Source organism: Euleptes europaea, chromosome 13, assembly GCF_029931775.1.
Source record: "Euleptes europaea isolate rEulEur1 chromosome 13, rEulEur1.hap1, whole genome shotgun sequence".
NCBI lineage: Eukaryota > Metazoa > Chordata > Lepidosauria > Squamata > Sphaerodactylidae > Euleptes > Euleptes europaea.
This window is the reverse complement of record NC_079324.1, coordinates 52,722,539-52,738,671: the sequence shown is the minus strand read 5'-3', so window position 1 is coordinate 52,738,671 and position 16,133 is coordinate 52,722,539. Positions and strand designations below refer to the sequence as shown.

Here is a 16,133-nt window from a genome sequence, read left to right as displayed (position 1 = left end):
CTAGAATTACGTTCTTGTCCTTGCTATAAATTATCTTTGTTTTCCCTCACTGACATAGCCAGATCTGAATTGGCTATGTAGCACTGTGATGTTATCAGTTTACTACGTGATCCCTAATTGGCTGGTATCGCTCAATGAAAGCCCTATGTAAGGAGAGGAAAATTCGCCAAAGCAATAGTAGATCTGTGGGGAAAAGGCAGATGTTCTCAACTGCAAAGTTTTTTTTAAGAATAACTCTGTCACTCCAGAAGTTTTACATTTGCTTCCAAAACAGAAGAAGTGAACATTCTTCACTGTGCTACATAAATGGTTTATAACCACTGTTTTAGAAGTCTGTAGTTAGTGGAGAGAGGTTCGCCAGTTGTGTTAACTTCTGTGCGTTTTTAACAAACCACTTTCCTCCTGTACAATCCAATACCACATTATTTTACCAGGTTGATAATTGTACACATCTTATATGGGAGACATATACAGCCCAGCATAACAACTTGAGACAATCTTACCAGATGTTTGTGTAATTGGTAATATATTATACAACCTATATACATGCCTGGTCTGTTTTATATTGTCTGTATATGTATACATCTGTAAATGTGTGCATGCGTTAAATGGGTTTCAAATAGACCAATGAGGAAGGCCATATAGGCCGAATCGCGTCTGGCATGTGGTTATAGATATCAACCTTAGGAAATGCCATTGTGCTGTTTTAACGTTTTTAAATAATTTTAATCTGGACATAGCATTTCTAATAAATGATATTTTCATTATTTATATGTTTTTTCATCCCACCCAACCTTGGGTACCCAGAATAACTCTTGTCACTCCAGAAGTTTTACATTTGCTTCCAAAGCGGAAGAAGTGAACATTCTGCACTGTGCTAAATAAATGGTTTATAACCACTGTTTTAGAAGTCTGTAGTTGGTGGAGAGAGGTTTGCCAGTTGTGTTAACTTCTGTGCATTTTAAACAAACCACTTTCCTCCATGTGTCTCCTCCCGTGCAATCTGATACCTGCCAAGAGTGCTGGAATCTGAAAGTCAGTCGTACCTGTAATCATGCCAGAGTTCTACAAAATAATTTGTTTTTAGTTGTCAAAATATGTGCAGTCTCATCTCTGTACTCTTTTCTGTGTTTCTCTCCCCACCCCATCCTCGTGAACAGGTTGCTTGTTGGAGCCAGCTGTATCCTTTGTAAAAGCTGTAATGATTTATTATACGCTAAGCATATTTATTTGTTTCTGGGAAGACTCAATTATCGGTAATCAAAAAGAGAGTGAGTTTGTGTGTTAGCCAAACCCAGGAAAACGGTGCAAAGGCATCAAATACGTTGTCCAGGGAATTTGTTCAACAGTTACATGGGCTCCTTCCATCTCCGTGTAGAGGGCTTTATAGAGGGCTCTCAAACATGACATGTCAGGAACTGGGAATTTTCTATTAAATAATGCTATATTTTGTTGGCTTTGCATTCTAATGTTTAAGCACCACTTTCTAGCACTGTTCACTGATGTCAGTGGTTTAAAATACAGCAAGAGCCCAGCTATATAACCAATGAAATATTCCACTGCAGGGTTCCAGCCTACCCCCCACCCCCTTGACATGGGTCATCGTTTTTTAAAATATGGAAAGACATACTGATGTGTAATCCTCATTTGTTTCCACATGTTAAAAAGCTGTTGCCCCTTGCAGTTTAAAGTGGTACAGTCCAGCAGCAGCCTCACTGTGTGGTTGTTGCTGATCATGTAGCTCAGCTCTCAGGTATGTACTATAATTTCAAGAGCTCGTGGTTCTCAAAGTGTCAAGGATGCTGGCCTAAGAAGAGCTGAAAAATTGCTTGGGAAGGCTGCAGCAATCCTGCCTGGCCCAATTTGAGCTGCTTTAAGCTGAGGAAAGAATGCTGGACCTATTTCCCTTACAGACAGGCATGGCATATTCTTTGTATAGGCTCTTCACAAAATTAAATTCTAGGCCAAGCAAAGACGAATTCTGCCACTAAATTATAGCAGATTTATGAAGTTGTGTGAATTTACTGATATTGCCTTTCTTTCTTTCGTTCTACTGTTCTTTCTCTCTTTTTCTTTTTTTGCTGTCATGTTGCAGCAGAGTTACGGTGACCACATAGGGTTTTCAAGGCAAGAGACATTCAGAGGTGGTTTGCCATTGCCTGCCTCTGCACAGAGACCCTGGTATTCCTTGGCGGTCTCCCATCCAAATACTAGCCAGGGCTGACCCTGCTTAGCTTCCGAGATCTGTCAAGGTCAGGCTAGCCTGGGCTATCCAGGTCAGGGCCGTCTCTTCCTTCATCTCATCCTTTATTCTACTTCTGCTAGCCTCAAGGAGCTGTTCAGAGTCCTGAAAATTATTCCCTGCCCACCAGAAAATCTGCTCAGTTCCATTCTGGAATCTGGGATTGTGTTCAGATTTATCTTCAAGAAGACTAAAAACATACCTCTCCTAATTAACAGAAGGGAAATCCCTCTTTGGGTTACTTTAAACTCTGGGATAGAAATTCCTGTTTTGTGACTGAATGTCTTTTTTCTCTTCTGGATCCTAAAAGATTGGGAGATAGGGGGAACAATTTATCCCCTCTTTCTCCAGTACTATAGCTCTCATCCTTATCAGATCCTTCCCTGACTGCTTTTTTGCAGCTTAATTATATATCTAGGTTGGTCTAGTCCCAAACCCCTGGTATCACATGGTTTGGCCCTTCAGTATTTTGTTGAAAAGAAACGTTGTGGAATAGTTCTCCCTGCATGTGGAAATAACAAAATCCAGAGAGGGGACCATGCCCTGTTGGTCATCTGCAGTTTGAGCTCAAAGCTGTGATACTGTCCTCCTCCTGGTTGTGCAAGCACTTTTCAACCTCTTTGGGGGGGGGGGGAATGGTGATTCTTGGAAATGCCCATAAAAACTGTTTTCAGAATGGCTGATCAATGTGTTGTCACCAATTGTTTTATCGAAATGAAACTGAGGGGAGCTACATTCCTTTGACTGCTGATTTGCCAGATGTTTCCCTCGAGTGCGCTGGCTTTCTCACAGGCCTCCGATTGGATACTGCGGTCATGATGAGAAGCATCCCTCTTCGAGGATTTGACCAGGTAATTGCTGCTCTTTCAGTCCTGTTAGCCAGTGTGGTGTAGTGATTGGGGAAGGGCCGTAGCTCAGTGGTAGAGCCTCTGCTTGGCATGCAGAAGGTCCCAGGTTCATTCCCCGGCATCTCCATTTAAAGAGACTAGGCAAGTAAGGGATGTGAAAGACCTCCGCCTGAGACCCTGGAGAGCCATGGGGAGGGGCTGTGGCTCAGTGGTAGAGCATCTGCTTGGCATGCAGAAGGTCCCAGGTTCAATCCCTGGCATCTCCAGTTAAAGGGACTGGGCAAGTAGGTGATGTGAAAGACCTCCCCCTGAGACCCTGGAGAGCCATGGGGAGGGGCTGTGGCTCAGTGGTAGAGCATCTGCTTGGCATGCAGAAGGTCCCAGGTTCAATCCCTGGCATCTCCAGTTAAATAAAGGGACTAGGCAAGTAGGTGATGTGAAAGACCTCTGCCTGAGACCCTGGAGAACTGCTGCCAGTCTGAGTAGACAATACTGACTTTGATGACCAAGGGTCTGATTCAGTATAAGGCAGCTTCATGTGTTCATGTGATTAAGAGTGGTGGACTCGAATCTGGAGAACCGGGTTTTGATTCCCCACACCTCCACATGAGCAGCGGACTCTAATCTGGTGAAGCCTGTTAGGTGACCTTGGGCTAGTTGCAGTTCTCTCCGAACTCTCTCAGCCCCACCTACCTCATAAGGTGCCTGTTGTAGGGAGAGGAAAGGAAGTCAATTGCAAGCTGGTTTGAGAGTCCTTAAAGGTAGAGAAAATCATGTTATAGAAACCCAACTCTTCTTTTTATGAAACTTGTCCTATGCTCTGCACTGGCATGGTGCTCCATGCTCACTGGAATGCCTAACCCCAGATCTCCTAGATCACATCTACATTGAGCATAGCAGACATTCAAACATCTAAAAAGGGCTGATGTCCCAGCCTGCTCACCCTCTTCTAGAAGGGTTCCAAAAATTTAGGCTGGAACTGGCTCTGTTTTGGACTGATTCCATGTATAGGATAGCTACTGAAATGAAAGAAACCACAGAAATGAAATTGGTTGGAGGAGACAAACTGGCACCCAAATACTGGTGCATCATACTTCAGATTTTTTAAAAATGCCAATATGGTGTAGTGGTTAAGAGCGGTGGTTTGGAGCTGTGGAGTCTGATCTGGAGAACCAGGTTTGATTGCCCGCTCCTCCACATGAGCAGCAGAGGCTAATCTGGTGAACTGGATTTGTTTCCCCACTCCTACACCAGCTGGGTGACCTTGGGCGAGTCACACTCTCTCAGCCCCACCTACCTCACAGGGTGTCTGTTGTGGGGAGGGGAAGGGAAGGTGATTGTAAGCCTGTTTGATTATTCCTTAAGATACAGAGAAAGTCGGCATATTAAAAGCAACTTTTCTTCTTCTTCTGTTCTTCTGTTAGTTGTGACCGATAGCGAGAAAGCAACATGTAGTACGTCAGCCAAAAAAACAATTCCAAAACCCAGCACTTAAGTTCTTCTGTGTGGGTGGATTTGTGATCTCTCCTTTATGCGACTAGCAAACTCACCCTTTTAAGTATGACATTTTGACTTGCTATCACCAACAGCAGTGGCTTTTTTTTGAATAAACCTGTCAGCGGGACGGTTTGCTGATTGACAGCAGCATGGCGTTGGTTCAAACAACCGGGGTTATCAACCAGAGGTATTTTCTAAGAAGGCATCACTTCCTCTTGTAGCTTTTCAGGATACCTTAATGAGTCACCTGTATTGGAGAGGCGTGGGACAGCTGCGTTGGAGAGGGGAGAACAATCGTTTGTGTAAACAAGGATTAGTTTGGGCTTTCAAACCGCCCGGCCCTTTTTTGTTGGCGCGGCATGTTTGCATGTTGCACGGGCGTCAGGAAGCAGGCCGGTACCCAATCGCCAGGCTGCTCTGTTGTCAGAGGGTGAAATTTGTTTGTATAGCGAGGTGGTTCTTTATTGTAAACTTGCAGAATGCCCATTTTCCGGATGGGTAAGGCAGAGATGGGTAAGGAGCCCCATGGCGCAGAGTGGTAAGCTGCAGTACTGCAGTCCAAGCTCTGCTCATGACCTGAGTTCAATCGATGGAAGTTGGTTTCAGGTAGCTGGCTCAAGGTTGACTCAGCCTTCCATCCTTCCGAGGTCGGTAAAATGAGTACCCAGCTTGCTGGGGGTAAAGGGAAGATGACTGGGGAAGGCACTGGCAAACCACCCCATAAACAAAGTCTGCCTAGTAAACGTCGGGATGTGATGTCACTTCATGAGTCAGGAATGACCCGGTGCTTGCACGGGGGACCTTTACCTTTAAGGCAGAGAGAGGGCCTTTGTATTGCAAGGCCATGGGTGGGAGGGGAAATGCATCTGTGTGTGCACCAAGTTATGTTGTATGCCCCATGGGTCCCTTACAGCAGAGGTTGGGGGTGTGGCATAGTGGTAAGGAATAGAGGATGTAGAGATGGCCACAGGCATAGACCTCTTTAGAAGGGGATTAGCCAGATTCATGCAGGAGAGGTCTATCAGTGGCTTAGGGTTGCCGGGTCCCTCTTCGCCACTGGTGGGAGATTTTTGGGGCAGAGCCTGAGGAGGGTGGGGTTTGGGGAGGGGAGGGACTCCAATGCTATAGAGTCCAATGGCCAAAGCGGCCATTTCCTCCAGATGAACTGATCTCTATCGGCAGGAGATCAGTTGTGATAGCAGGAGATCTCCAGCTAGTACCTGGCAACCGTACAGAGGCTATTAGCCATGCTGACTAAAGGGAAACCTCCACACTTAGAGGCAGTAATACTTTGAATACCAGTGCCAGGAAGCAACATCAGGGGAAGGCCTCGGCCCTGGGCCCTGCCGTTGTCCCTCCAGGGTAACTGGTTTGCCACTATGTGAGACAGGATGCTGGACTAGATGGAGTTCTGGTCTGATGCAGCAGGGCTCTTCTTACGTTCTTATGACCCACCAGAAAAATGTACACCTGTGTACACTGACCATCTCATGGGGTGTTTTCAGGAGAGGACAAGGGTTAGGATATGACATTTTGCCATCACTGCAATTAATGTTCCCAATTGCAGTGCTACACTGTTCCTCATAGGAGTGAACGGCAGCCATTTCTGTAAAATATTTGAATACCACTTTCCCCATCACTCAAAGCCTTCCATCCATATTGAAGAAACTTAACAGACACGTTTGAGGACTGAACTTGTCTCAATGACTTCAGTTTCATAGGAGGGTTGTAGTTTTGCCTTCCCTGATAATCTAGTTTAATAATCTAGTGCAGGGCTAGAGATGCAGCATTCCACGTAACAGAGGGGAAAGGGAGAGGCCTCCAACCAGGCTTGAACACATGAATACATCAAGCTGCCTTATACTGAACCAGACCCTTGTTCCATCAAAGTCAGTATTGTCTACTCAGACGGGCAGCGGCTCTCCAGGGTCTCAGGCTGAGGTCCTTCACATCACCTATTTGCCTGGTTCCTTTAATTGGAGATGCCAGGGATTGAACCTGGGACCTTCTGCATGCTAAGCAGATGCTCTACCACTGAGTCAAAGCCCCTCCCTACAGCTTCCTTACTACTGCTGCTGCTACCAGGTAAGGAAGCAAAAAAGGAAGAGGGTTCATGTGTGGGGCAATTATTGGGGGGAGTGTTGCAGGTGGGTTTTAGAGGACAGGCATTTAAATCGTGTTGTGCTTCTGGTGATGTCACTGGAACGCACCAGGCTCCACTTTCAGAATGGGGGAGGGGTTGAACTGCTTTTGGATAGTTTGGGGAAACCCCTGGGCTTGCAGAGCTGTTTTCTGAATCAAGCTGGATGTAGGTCACCCACTGCAAACTGAGCTACACTACACTACAGTGCAGTGTATGTCACCCACTGCAAATTGAGCTCGAGATGTATGTAAAGTACAAGGACAAATTCTTATTTCTCCCCCCCCCTTCTCTTTTTAGCAAATGGCCACCTTAGTAACAGATTATATGGAAGCCCACGGCACAAGGTTTTTAAAGAAATGCTCCCCGACCAAAGTGGAGAAGATGGGAAACGGCAGGCTACGAGTCGCGTGGAAATATGGCGACTCTGGCAAAGAAGAAATGGATGAATTTGATACGCTGGTGTGGGCAGTAGGTAAATGTTTTAAAACCCCATCTCCTGTACTTTCTGCTTAACTTCAGGCAGGTGCACAAGGCATGTTGATCTCTGCAACATCAGGTGATAGTTTGTATGCCTGACTCATGAATTTGGGCCAACTGATCTGCCCTCGAAGACAGAACTTACAAATCACTTTGCGTCCCCCTCAGACATGACAGAGAGCTCTGTGGCGCAGAGAGGTAAGCTGCAGTACTGCAGTCAAAAGCTCTGCTCACTACCTGAGTTCGATCCCGACGGAAGTCGGTTTCAGGTAGCCTGCTCAAGGTTGACTCAGCCTTCCATCCTTCCAAGGTCGGTAAAATTAGTACCCAGCTTGCTGGGGGTAAAGTGTAGTTGACTGGGGAAGGCAATGACAAACCACCCCGTAAACATAGTCTGTCTAGTAAACATTGGGAAGTGACATCACCACATGGGTCAGTAATGACCCAGTGTTTGCACAGGGGACTACCTTTACCTTTCACCAAACATAATGGCCTTTGGTACTTTGAATGGCTAGTCATCAAATATTAAGCAATCAACATACTTAAACCAGACCTTAGAGAATGTAGCTTCAATGGCTGCTGAGAACTCCGTTTCATCAGAGTTAAGTTCCTCTATCTGGGAAGGGAGCAAGGAGCGCACCTCATTCGTGGGAACCCAGAGATCCCTTTCGAGAGCTTATCTGTTTTTCATACACATCTGTGAGATAACTGCTGAATCTCTCCTCCACAGGTAAGTGTTTAATGAGCCTTGGAACCAAGCCAGAAAAACTACTGCAGTTGACTGAAATTTAACATGCTATTTTTAAGTTGGAAAATGTATGTACCTTAGTAAGAAATCAATTAAAATACATGGAAAGTTAGCAAACACTCGAACAAGCTTAGAACTGTCCTCCAAAAGAAAGCCTGATTTTCTTTTTACAAAAATTAAAACACTTCTGAAAAGATTTCACACTTAAGTTTGGGTGGTGTTCTCATTGAGAACGTAGCTGCACAGATAACAGGGCATTTGCTAAGAAGGTGTAAGAGAGGAAAGGACACATCATCACTCCTCTGAATAGCAAACCTGATAGTCCTGTGTCGATCAGCAGAGAAGCAAAACAATGTAACTTACAGGCAAGGTTTCTGCGGGCTTGGATGACTTACTGGGTTTTCAGAAAAGCATTATTTTAAAAACTTATTTCAAAATAATAAAGCCAAAACACACTGAGGAACGAGCATGCTCATTGACCTTTAAAGGTAAAGGTAGTCCCCTTTGCAAGCACCAAATCATTACTGACTAGGGTTGCCAGCTCTGGGTTGGGAGATACCTGGAGATTTTTGGGGCGGAGCCTGAGGAGGGTGGGGTTTGGGGAGGGGAGGGACTTCAATGTTATAGAGTCCAACTGCCAAAGTGGCCATTTTCTTCAGCTGAACTGATCTCTATCACCTGGAGACCAGTTATAATAGGAGATCTCCAGCTAGTACCTGGAGGTTGGCAAACCTATTACTGACCCATGGGGTGACATCACATCCCGACACTTACTAGACAGACTTTGTTTAGGGGGTGGTTTGCCAGTGCCTTCCCCAGTCGTAGGGTTGCCAACCGCCAGGGAGTGATGGAAAGTGGTGTATTTCAATGCTCCCTTGTCTAATACGCTGATCGCACAAAATTCCCTGCCAGAAAAGGGGAAAATACCAGCAAGGTAAAAAAACAAAACTAGATTGAAAGGTATCTTTCCATCAGTTTGTCAAATAGCATCTTTGGACAGCTTGTGATGCGTATCAAAAGTGTAGAAATTGTTTGGTATGTGAGATTTCATCATTCAAATCTCCATGTTTTCCAAATTCCTTATCTGATTTGCCTCAAACTTCTGGAGTAATTCCAAGCCCTTCCCTTGATAGCGAAGCCATACATTTAAAGATTCCAGGTGTACTTGGCTTAATTTTTGGCCACTTTTGGAATGGGAGCCAGGGAAAAGAAAGTCATGGAGCATAATCAGTCCAAAGGTTAACATACTACTAATAAGTACAGATTCAGAGAGCTACTCGAGACTGTACATGTGGTGCTGTGCTTATGGAAAAAACAGTTCCCAGCGGATGCACCTTCAGATGAATTTGGATCCAGACTTTGTAGAAGAAGAGTTGGATTTTATAGGCCAATTTTCTCTACCACTTAAGGGAGGCTCAAACTGGCATACAATCACCTTCCCCTCCCCACAACAGACACCCTGTGAGGTAGGTGGGGCTGAGAGAGCTCTTAATACAACTGTAACTTGCCCAAGGTCACCCAGCTGGCTTCATGTGGGAGGAGTGGGGAACATTGGGTTTTGTTTGAAACGTTTTGTGAATTACCTTCATGTTCATTTATACACATGTTCATTTTTGGTTTATTCGTTTATGTTGGTTTCAGTGAGAAACATTTCTGGCTTTGTTTTCCAACCAACATAGATGAAATTCTGACAAATTCTACCTCTTGCTCAAGGGATCATCCTTGCCAAATTTCAGGCGGGGAGTGTTGATACAGAAAGAAAACAGCTAAAGGCTAAACTGGGAAATGAATGACACTTGTTGTTCCTATTGAGTTTTCTTAGCCTAATGAATCGGGATTTTTTGAGGGGAATGGGGACAATGGAAATGAACATTATCCCTGTACCCTATTGATCAGTGTTGTCTTTCTCCCATTCATCCCCAATTTTTTGTCCATTTAGCAGATTTCTCTGTGGAAATAATTTTTGCATGTAGAACTCCTTTGCCGGGTGGTGATGTATGAACCATAGAATCAGAGTTGGAAGGGACCACCAGGGTCATCTAGTCCAACCCCCTGCACATTGCAGGAAATTCACAACTACCTCCCCCCACACACCCCCAGTGACCCATACTTCATGCCCAGAAGATGGCCAAGTTGCCCTCCCTCTCATGAACTGCCTAAGGTCATAGAATCGGCATTGCTGACAGATGGCCATCTATCCTCTTCTTAAAAACCTCCAGGGAAGGAGCACTTAGCACCTCCCAAGGAAGTCTGTTCCACTGAGGAACCGCTCTAACAGAAAATTCTTCCTAATGTCTAGACGGAAACTCTTTTGATTTAATTTCAACCCGTTGGTTCTTGTCCGACCTTTTGGGGCATCCTGCATGAAGCTACTTTCTGTTGAGTCGACCATCTGCCCGTCTTTCCTAGGGCTGTCTATTCTGACTGGCAGCAATTGTCCAGGATTTCATGCAGAGGGTCTTTTCTTGCTCTACTCTCTGGGACTTCTGTTTGAAACCCTGGAAAGCTGTTACTAGTCAGAGTAGGAAATGCTGAGCTTCATAGGCAAAAGGTGTGACTTGGTATAAAGCATTTCTGTTGGAGGTTTGAACGTGGAACCTCCAGAATGTACGACTGATCCTCTGCCACTGAGCTATGTCCCCTCCTTATGATTGTCTGTTAGCTTAATGTACGGATACGATGGGTGTACTGCCGCACCTCTTACATACAGTGTGAATCCACTGAAGGACCACACCGCTGGAACTGTGAATGTACCCATAATTAGCAAAGAGAGTTTGATTCGGTGAAGGTCGTTTTAGGTGGGTAACCATGTTGGTCTGCAGTAGAAGAGCAAGATTCAAGTTCAATAGGACCTTTAAAGACCTTTGCATCCCAACTTCCATCTTTGCATAAGGCCATGCTGGATCAAACCAAGGTCCATCAAGTCCAGCAGTCTGTTCACACAGTGGCCAACCAGGTGCCTCTAGGAAGCCCACAAACAAGACAACTGCAGCAGCATTGTTCTGCCTGTGTTCCAAAGCACCTAATATAGTAGGCATTCTCCTCTGATCCTGGAGCGAATAGGTATGCATCGTGACTAGTATCCATTTTTACTAGTAGCCATGGATAGCCCTCTCCTTCATGAACATGTCTACTCCCTTCTTAAAGCCTTCCAAATTTACAACAATCCTCCCACCTTCTGGGACATAAGGCTCAGGGATCTCTGTTCCTACTTGGATCTGATGAAGGAGTTTTGACTTGAAAGTTTATACCATGGAAATCTTGTTAGTCTTTAAGGTGCTCCTGAGCTCAAATTTTGATTCAGAGAGGTTTAGAAAAAAATAAGCTTTTTGTGTGTGTCTGAAAACTCAGAATTGAAGCACTTCCCTTTTCAATGAGAAGGGAATCCTTAATCCCCATAGGATTAAAGATTAAGCCAGTTAGCAGTTAAAGCTGGTTAACTGATGTGGAGTTGGTGGGTGATTCATTGTTTTTATTTTGTATCAACACACCCATACCAGGTGTCTCTGATAATAGACATGGGAAACTTAGTTGTGTAGAGGATTTCCTGTCTGAAGACAAGCCAGTCACAAATGCAGACTGAAAGGGGGCAGCTTGCAGAGCTAGCGGGAGATCCACCGAGGCAAGTTTAACTAGTTGTTGCCTGAATCCACCAAAATAAATCAGGGCTTGGGATTTAAGGGGAAAGCTCGATTCATCTCCCCCTCTGCATAACACATCTAGCCTGCCTCTGACACAGCCTTTGCTTAGTTGCAACCACAAACATACTGTGTTCCAATGTAACCGCAAATTACGGTTTGCATGAACAGGTGAAGGAGGGAATTGGAGTGTGTGGAGGGAAAGGCCCTTGTGATCTTAAGGCTCAGGCAGCAATCGCCAAACCAAGGTTTGCTGTTCCATATGAACTGAGGATGCGTGTGCTCCCGGGCAATCTCCTGGTAGTATAACCCTGTCTAAACAGCACTCCCTTTTTTTTTTCATCCTTCCAATTATGCACATATTTTGGATGCTGTTCAGGAATGCAACATTTTGGATGCAGTTCAGGAATGTGACATTTGTGTAGTGAGAACTAGAAGCCAGGTTGTCCAACCACCTAAGAGGAGAGGATTTGCCACTGCAGGCCACGTTGTAAATATGTCATGAGCGGAAAAGCTATAATTTTCCTAATCTATTTGCATATGATGAGTTTCATTTGCATTAACAAATTATGAGGTCAAACACAAGGAAACACTGCGCCTTTTAACAGTGCTATGGAAATGCCTCTGTGCAAATACTGACTTGTAATCTGCTGCTCTGCTCAGCAAAGTCTGAAGCCTTCCTCTGGTGAGAGAGTCTCTTCCGTTGACAGAAAGGTTCAGACTTTTTGCCGAGCAATGTGGTCAGACGACAAGCCGGCATTCTCAAATTTATTTTTTGCAACTGGGTGGCCTAGAATCTTACAACAGTTGTGAAGATTCTCAGGATTCTGTTAAAAACCTGCATGCTACAAAGAAATACTTGGGCTAACTGTTGCCAAAGACCCTCCCTGCTCCTCGAGTATCACGTTGCGTTGCACCAAGAGCCATCAAGAATGTTCTGAGAAACATCCATGTCATTCTTCTTGGGCGTACACGCCAATTTAACCAGCTCATTAACATGAAAAGCAACTGATGATGAGCTGCGTTTCTCACTGACGGACTTCTACAGGATGGACTCCAGCTGCTCGCTTTCCTCAGCCTTTTTGACTGGCTGAGTAGATGTAATCTTTCCCAAGGGGCAAGCCTTCCTTGAAAGTTGCTGGTGGGTTTCAGTGTTGTCGTGTTTTTTTTAAAAAACAACCAGATCCAAGGATCTGCTTTGTCTCGGAGGCTTAGTCTGTTACCACAAAGCTTACACTGGTTTCCCGTCAGGTTATCAACACAGAAACCATTTGCAAATGATTTACAAAGTCCGTCTCCCTGGGCCAGCTTGTGTGAGGTAGATACTCTGGTTTTGACAGCTAGCTCAAAATCGCTAGAGTGACTGAGTCTGCTTTGAAAAGGCTTCAGATTTATTGGGTTGTGCGCCACTGTCTTTTTAAAAAAGGGAAGAGCCATTTGTGTTACTGCGTAGTAATGAAAGGCACAGTTTGTATGTAGTGACAAACCGTGGTTTGTCATTGTGGGTGGATAATCAAGCCAAGGCTTGAGAAAGGGAAACCAAACCTGAATCTCAAACAGTTGTGTGAAGCTATTTAGCAAACCAGAGTATAGCCAAATTATGGTTTGGCATTACGTCTCGATTGTCAAACCCTGGTGTGGAGCATAACTCTGCCCTTGGTGACGGCTTGATCACAGAGAAAGGTGTCTAGAACACATAGAAAGCAAACTACTTGAACATGTCTTCATCTTTTACAGGCGTTTTAAATGTATTTATTCCTTTCTGGGTGCTGAGCCACATTTTCAGTTTTTTAAAAAACCCTTTATTTCATAATTTGAGAAGTGTTTATCTTCTAGATGTTCATTTCTATGATTTTTTAACCTTATGGCTTTCTTCTTGTTGTCTGTCCCCTTTATTAAAACTAATATTTCACCCTGCCTTCAGTTTGAGGACTTACATTGCTAATGACTCTGACGTTATATTGATCTTATGTCTACCTACCTGTTTGAAATGTGTTTGATTACACTGAAAATAAAGCATGAGATTCTAGAGTTGGAGCTGGGAAATTCTGGAAGAACTGTTATCTTTAGACGTACACAGGAGAGCGCATGGTATATTTATTTACCGAAACTAAGCAAGTGTGGGTTTGGCCAGTGTCTGGACTGGGGACCTCCTAGGAATCCTATCTAAGCCTCCTTCAGTTCCATAATGGAAATGAGACGGATAAAAATGAAACCATATTTGAAGTTCTTGTTCCCTTCCTTTTATGCTCATAAAACTTTGAAATAAAATCACCTTAGTTATAAATGTAAGCATTTAAGCCTGTAATCTTTCTGGGAAATGAAAATGGTATATTGTACCATAAAGCACCATGTACTTTGCATTGTGGGAGGTTTTGTGCGGGGTGGGGGTCCCCTGGGCCACTCAGTAGCTTCTTTGCCAATATGAATGACTAAGCTGAGATTCATTAGTATGCAATACTAAGAAAGGGTTAAACCTAGTAGAAATGGTTTCTGTTTCCAACTCTGCAACCATATCAATTTGGATTACCGAAGGAAAAAATCTCACCCACCCCCATTTTGCTTTAGAACTTTGTTTTGATAAGTCCCATATGTCGAAGCATTGTCTCAATCTCCTTTGACTATAACCCTGCTCAGGGTCTTCTACAGATGAGAAAGAGACTTGAGAATCGTCTCTGGGGACTTTGCTGGCCATCAAGTTCTTAACTTTTTGAACCAGGCCAAAGAATCTGACGTGCCTCCATATAAATTCAGGAGTCCCCAAAGACTGTAATTGTAGAGAATTTCGCAGTTGGATTATGTGGGATTCTTGTTCTGAGGTTCTGTGTGTGTTCCTCCTTGTTAGCTTCAACTCGGGAAAAGTGTTAGTTGCTGTTTGGACTGTTAATGGCCAGTTTGCTGTCTATTCAATTAAATATCTGCACGGCTTGTTTCCATCTCATAATATTGTACGAATTGGTATGTTTTGTACTGATATGTCCAGACGGGTTCAGAGTGTCATAGGCAGTATTCTGCTTGTACGTGGGGGGCTTTCCTCTTCCACTGGAAGCCCATGCTTGCGTAGCCCCCCCAAAACTCCTTACCACAAAGGCTGGGGCGGGCCCTGTGGATTGACACCCATGAGATGCAATGGGCTGCCACTGGAAGAAAAAGCTCGTCATGTGCAAGATTAATATTGCTTGTGGCACTTTGGGTTCCTCCTGATATAATAGTCCATCATGACTAGCACTGTATTTCAAATTGCACTCTTAGCGTGAATCTTTTAATCACTGGAGAGCCTGTGTGGTGTAGTGGTTAAGAGCGGTAGTTTGGAGCGGTGGACTCTCATCTGGAGAACCGGGTTTGATTCCCCGCTCCTCCACATGAGCGGCGGAGGCTAATCTGGTGAACCGGGTTGGTTTCCCCACTCCTTCTTCTTCATGTAAGTAACCAGGCGGTAGCATACCTTTCCAACGTAGGGTTCTCTTAGCAGACTCCTCTCGGAAGATAACCATTCAAGTAGCCAAATTCTGCCTCCGGTAAATGGCTAACTGAAAATGTTTCCCAGTAGAAGTTTTTTCTCCTCTTCTTCAAATAATCTTTCCAGAACCATCAACTTTTATTATTTTATTTTATTATTTTAACCTAACTGATTTTTACCTAGAGCTGATATTGTATCAAAATAAAACTTGACTTGTCGTAGGGTTCTGCACATGCATGTACATGGCAGGTAGGGGCAATGTGCACGTTGCTTCCACTTCTGGAGCTTGTGCACTCCCCACACGCATCCCTTCTTTTGGATGTTGGTAGAGCTTCTTTCTGTTGTCCAAGCCACTGCCGCTGTGTTTGTCAGTTTACTGCTGAAACTAACCTAGGGTTGTCAGGTCCCTCTTCGCCACTGGCGGGAGGTTTTTGGGGCAGAGCCTGAGGAGGGTGGGGTTGGAGGAGGGGAGGGACTTCAATGCCATAGAGTCCAATTGCCAAAGTGGCCATTTTCTCCTGGTGAACTGATCTCTATCGGCTGGAAGTCAGTTGTAATAGCAGGAGACCTCCAGCTAGTACCTGGAGGTTGGCAACCCTAAACTAACCCAAGGTCATAACCCTAGGTACCTGCCTCTGGGTTGGATCCCATGGGTCCATTCTGGTCTTGTGACAGAACAAGACTTCTTGCGCTGTTAGCGCCACTGTTAGTGGAGCAGGTCCACAGGATCTGAACCACTGTGTGCTGTTATGTTATCCCACTTCCTTCTCAAGTAGGGTTGCCAGGTCCCTCTTCGCCACCAGTAGGAGGTTATGGGGTGGAGCCTGAGGAGGGCGGCGTTTGAGGAGGGGAGGGACTTCAATGCCATAGAGTCCAATTGCCAGCGGCCATTTTCTCCAGGTGAACTGATCTCCGTCGGCTGGAGATCAGTTGTAATAGCAGGAGATCTCCAGATATTACCTGGAGGTTGGCAACCCTAGTCTCAAGGTTCTTTGAAGGCCTCCATGAAAGTTAAGGGTAAGAACATGTTCGGGCTTTCTAAACAGAGCCTCTAGGCGTTCTAGAGAGTTGCCTGGCCCA

At 44.8% G+C, this 16,133-nt stretch overlaps 1 protein-coding gene across 1 annotated transcript in view; it reads left to right on the top strand.

Moving 5' to 3' along the window:
• Positions 1-16,133, top strand: part of TXNRD2 (thioredoxin reductase 2) — a 61,715-nt gene that overhangs the window by 28,728 nt on the left and 16,854 nt on the right. The window contains exons 9-11 of the mRNA XM_056859370.1: positions 1,161-1,180; positions 3,002-3,093; positions 7,028-7,202. Of these exons, the coding sequence (XP_056715348.1) occupies positions 1,161-1,180; positions 3,002-3,093; positions 7,028-7,202 (287 nt within the window). The remainder of the gene's footprint in view (positions 1-1,160; positions 1,181-3,001; positions 3,094-7,027; positions 7,203-16,133) is intronic.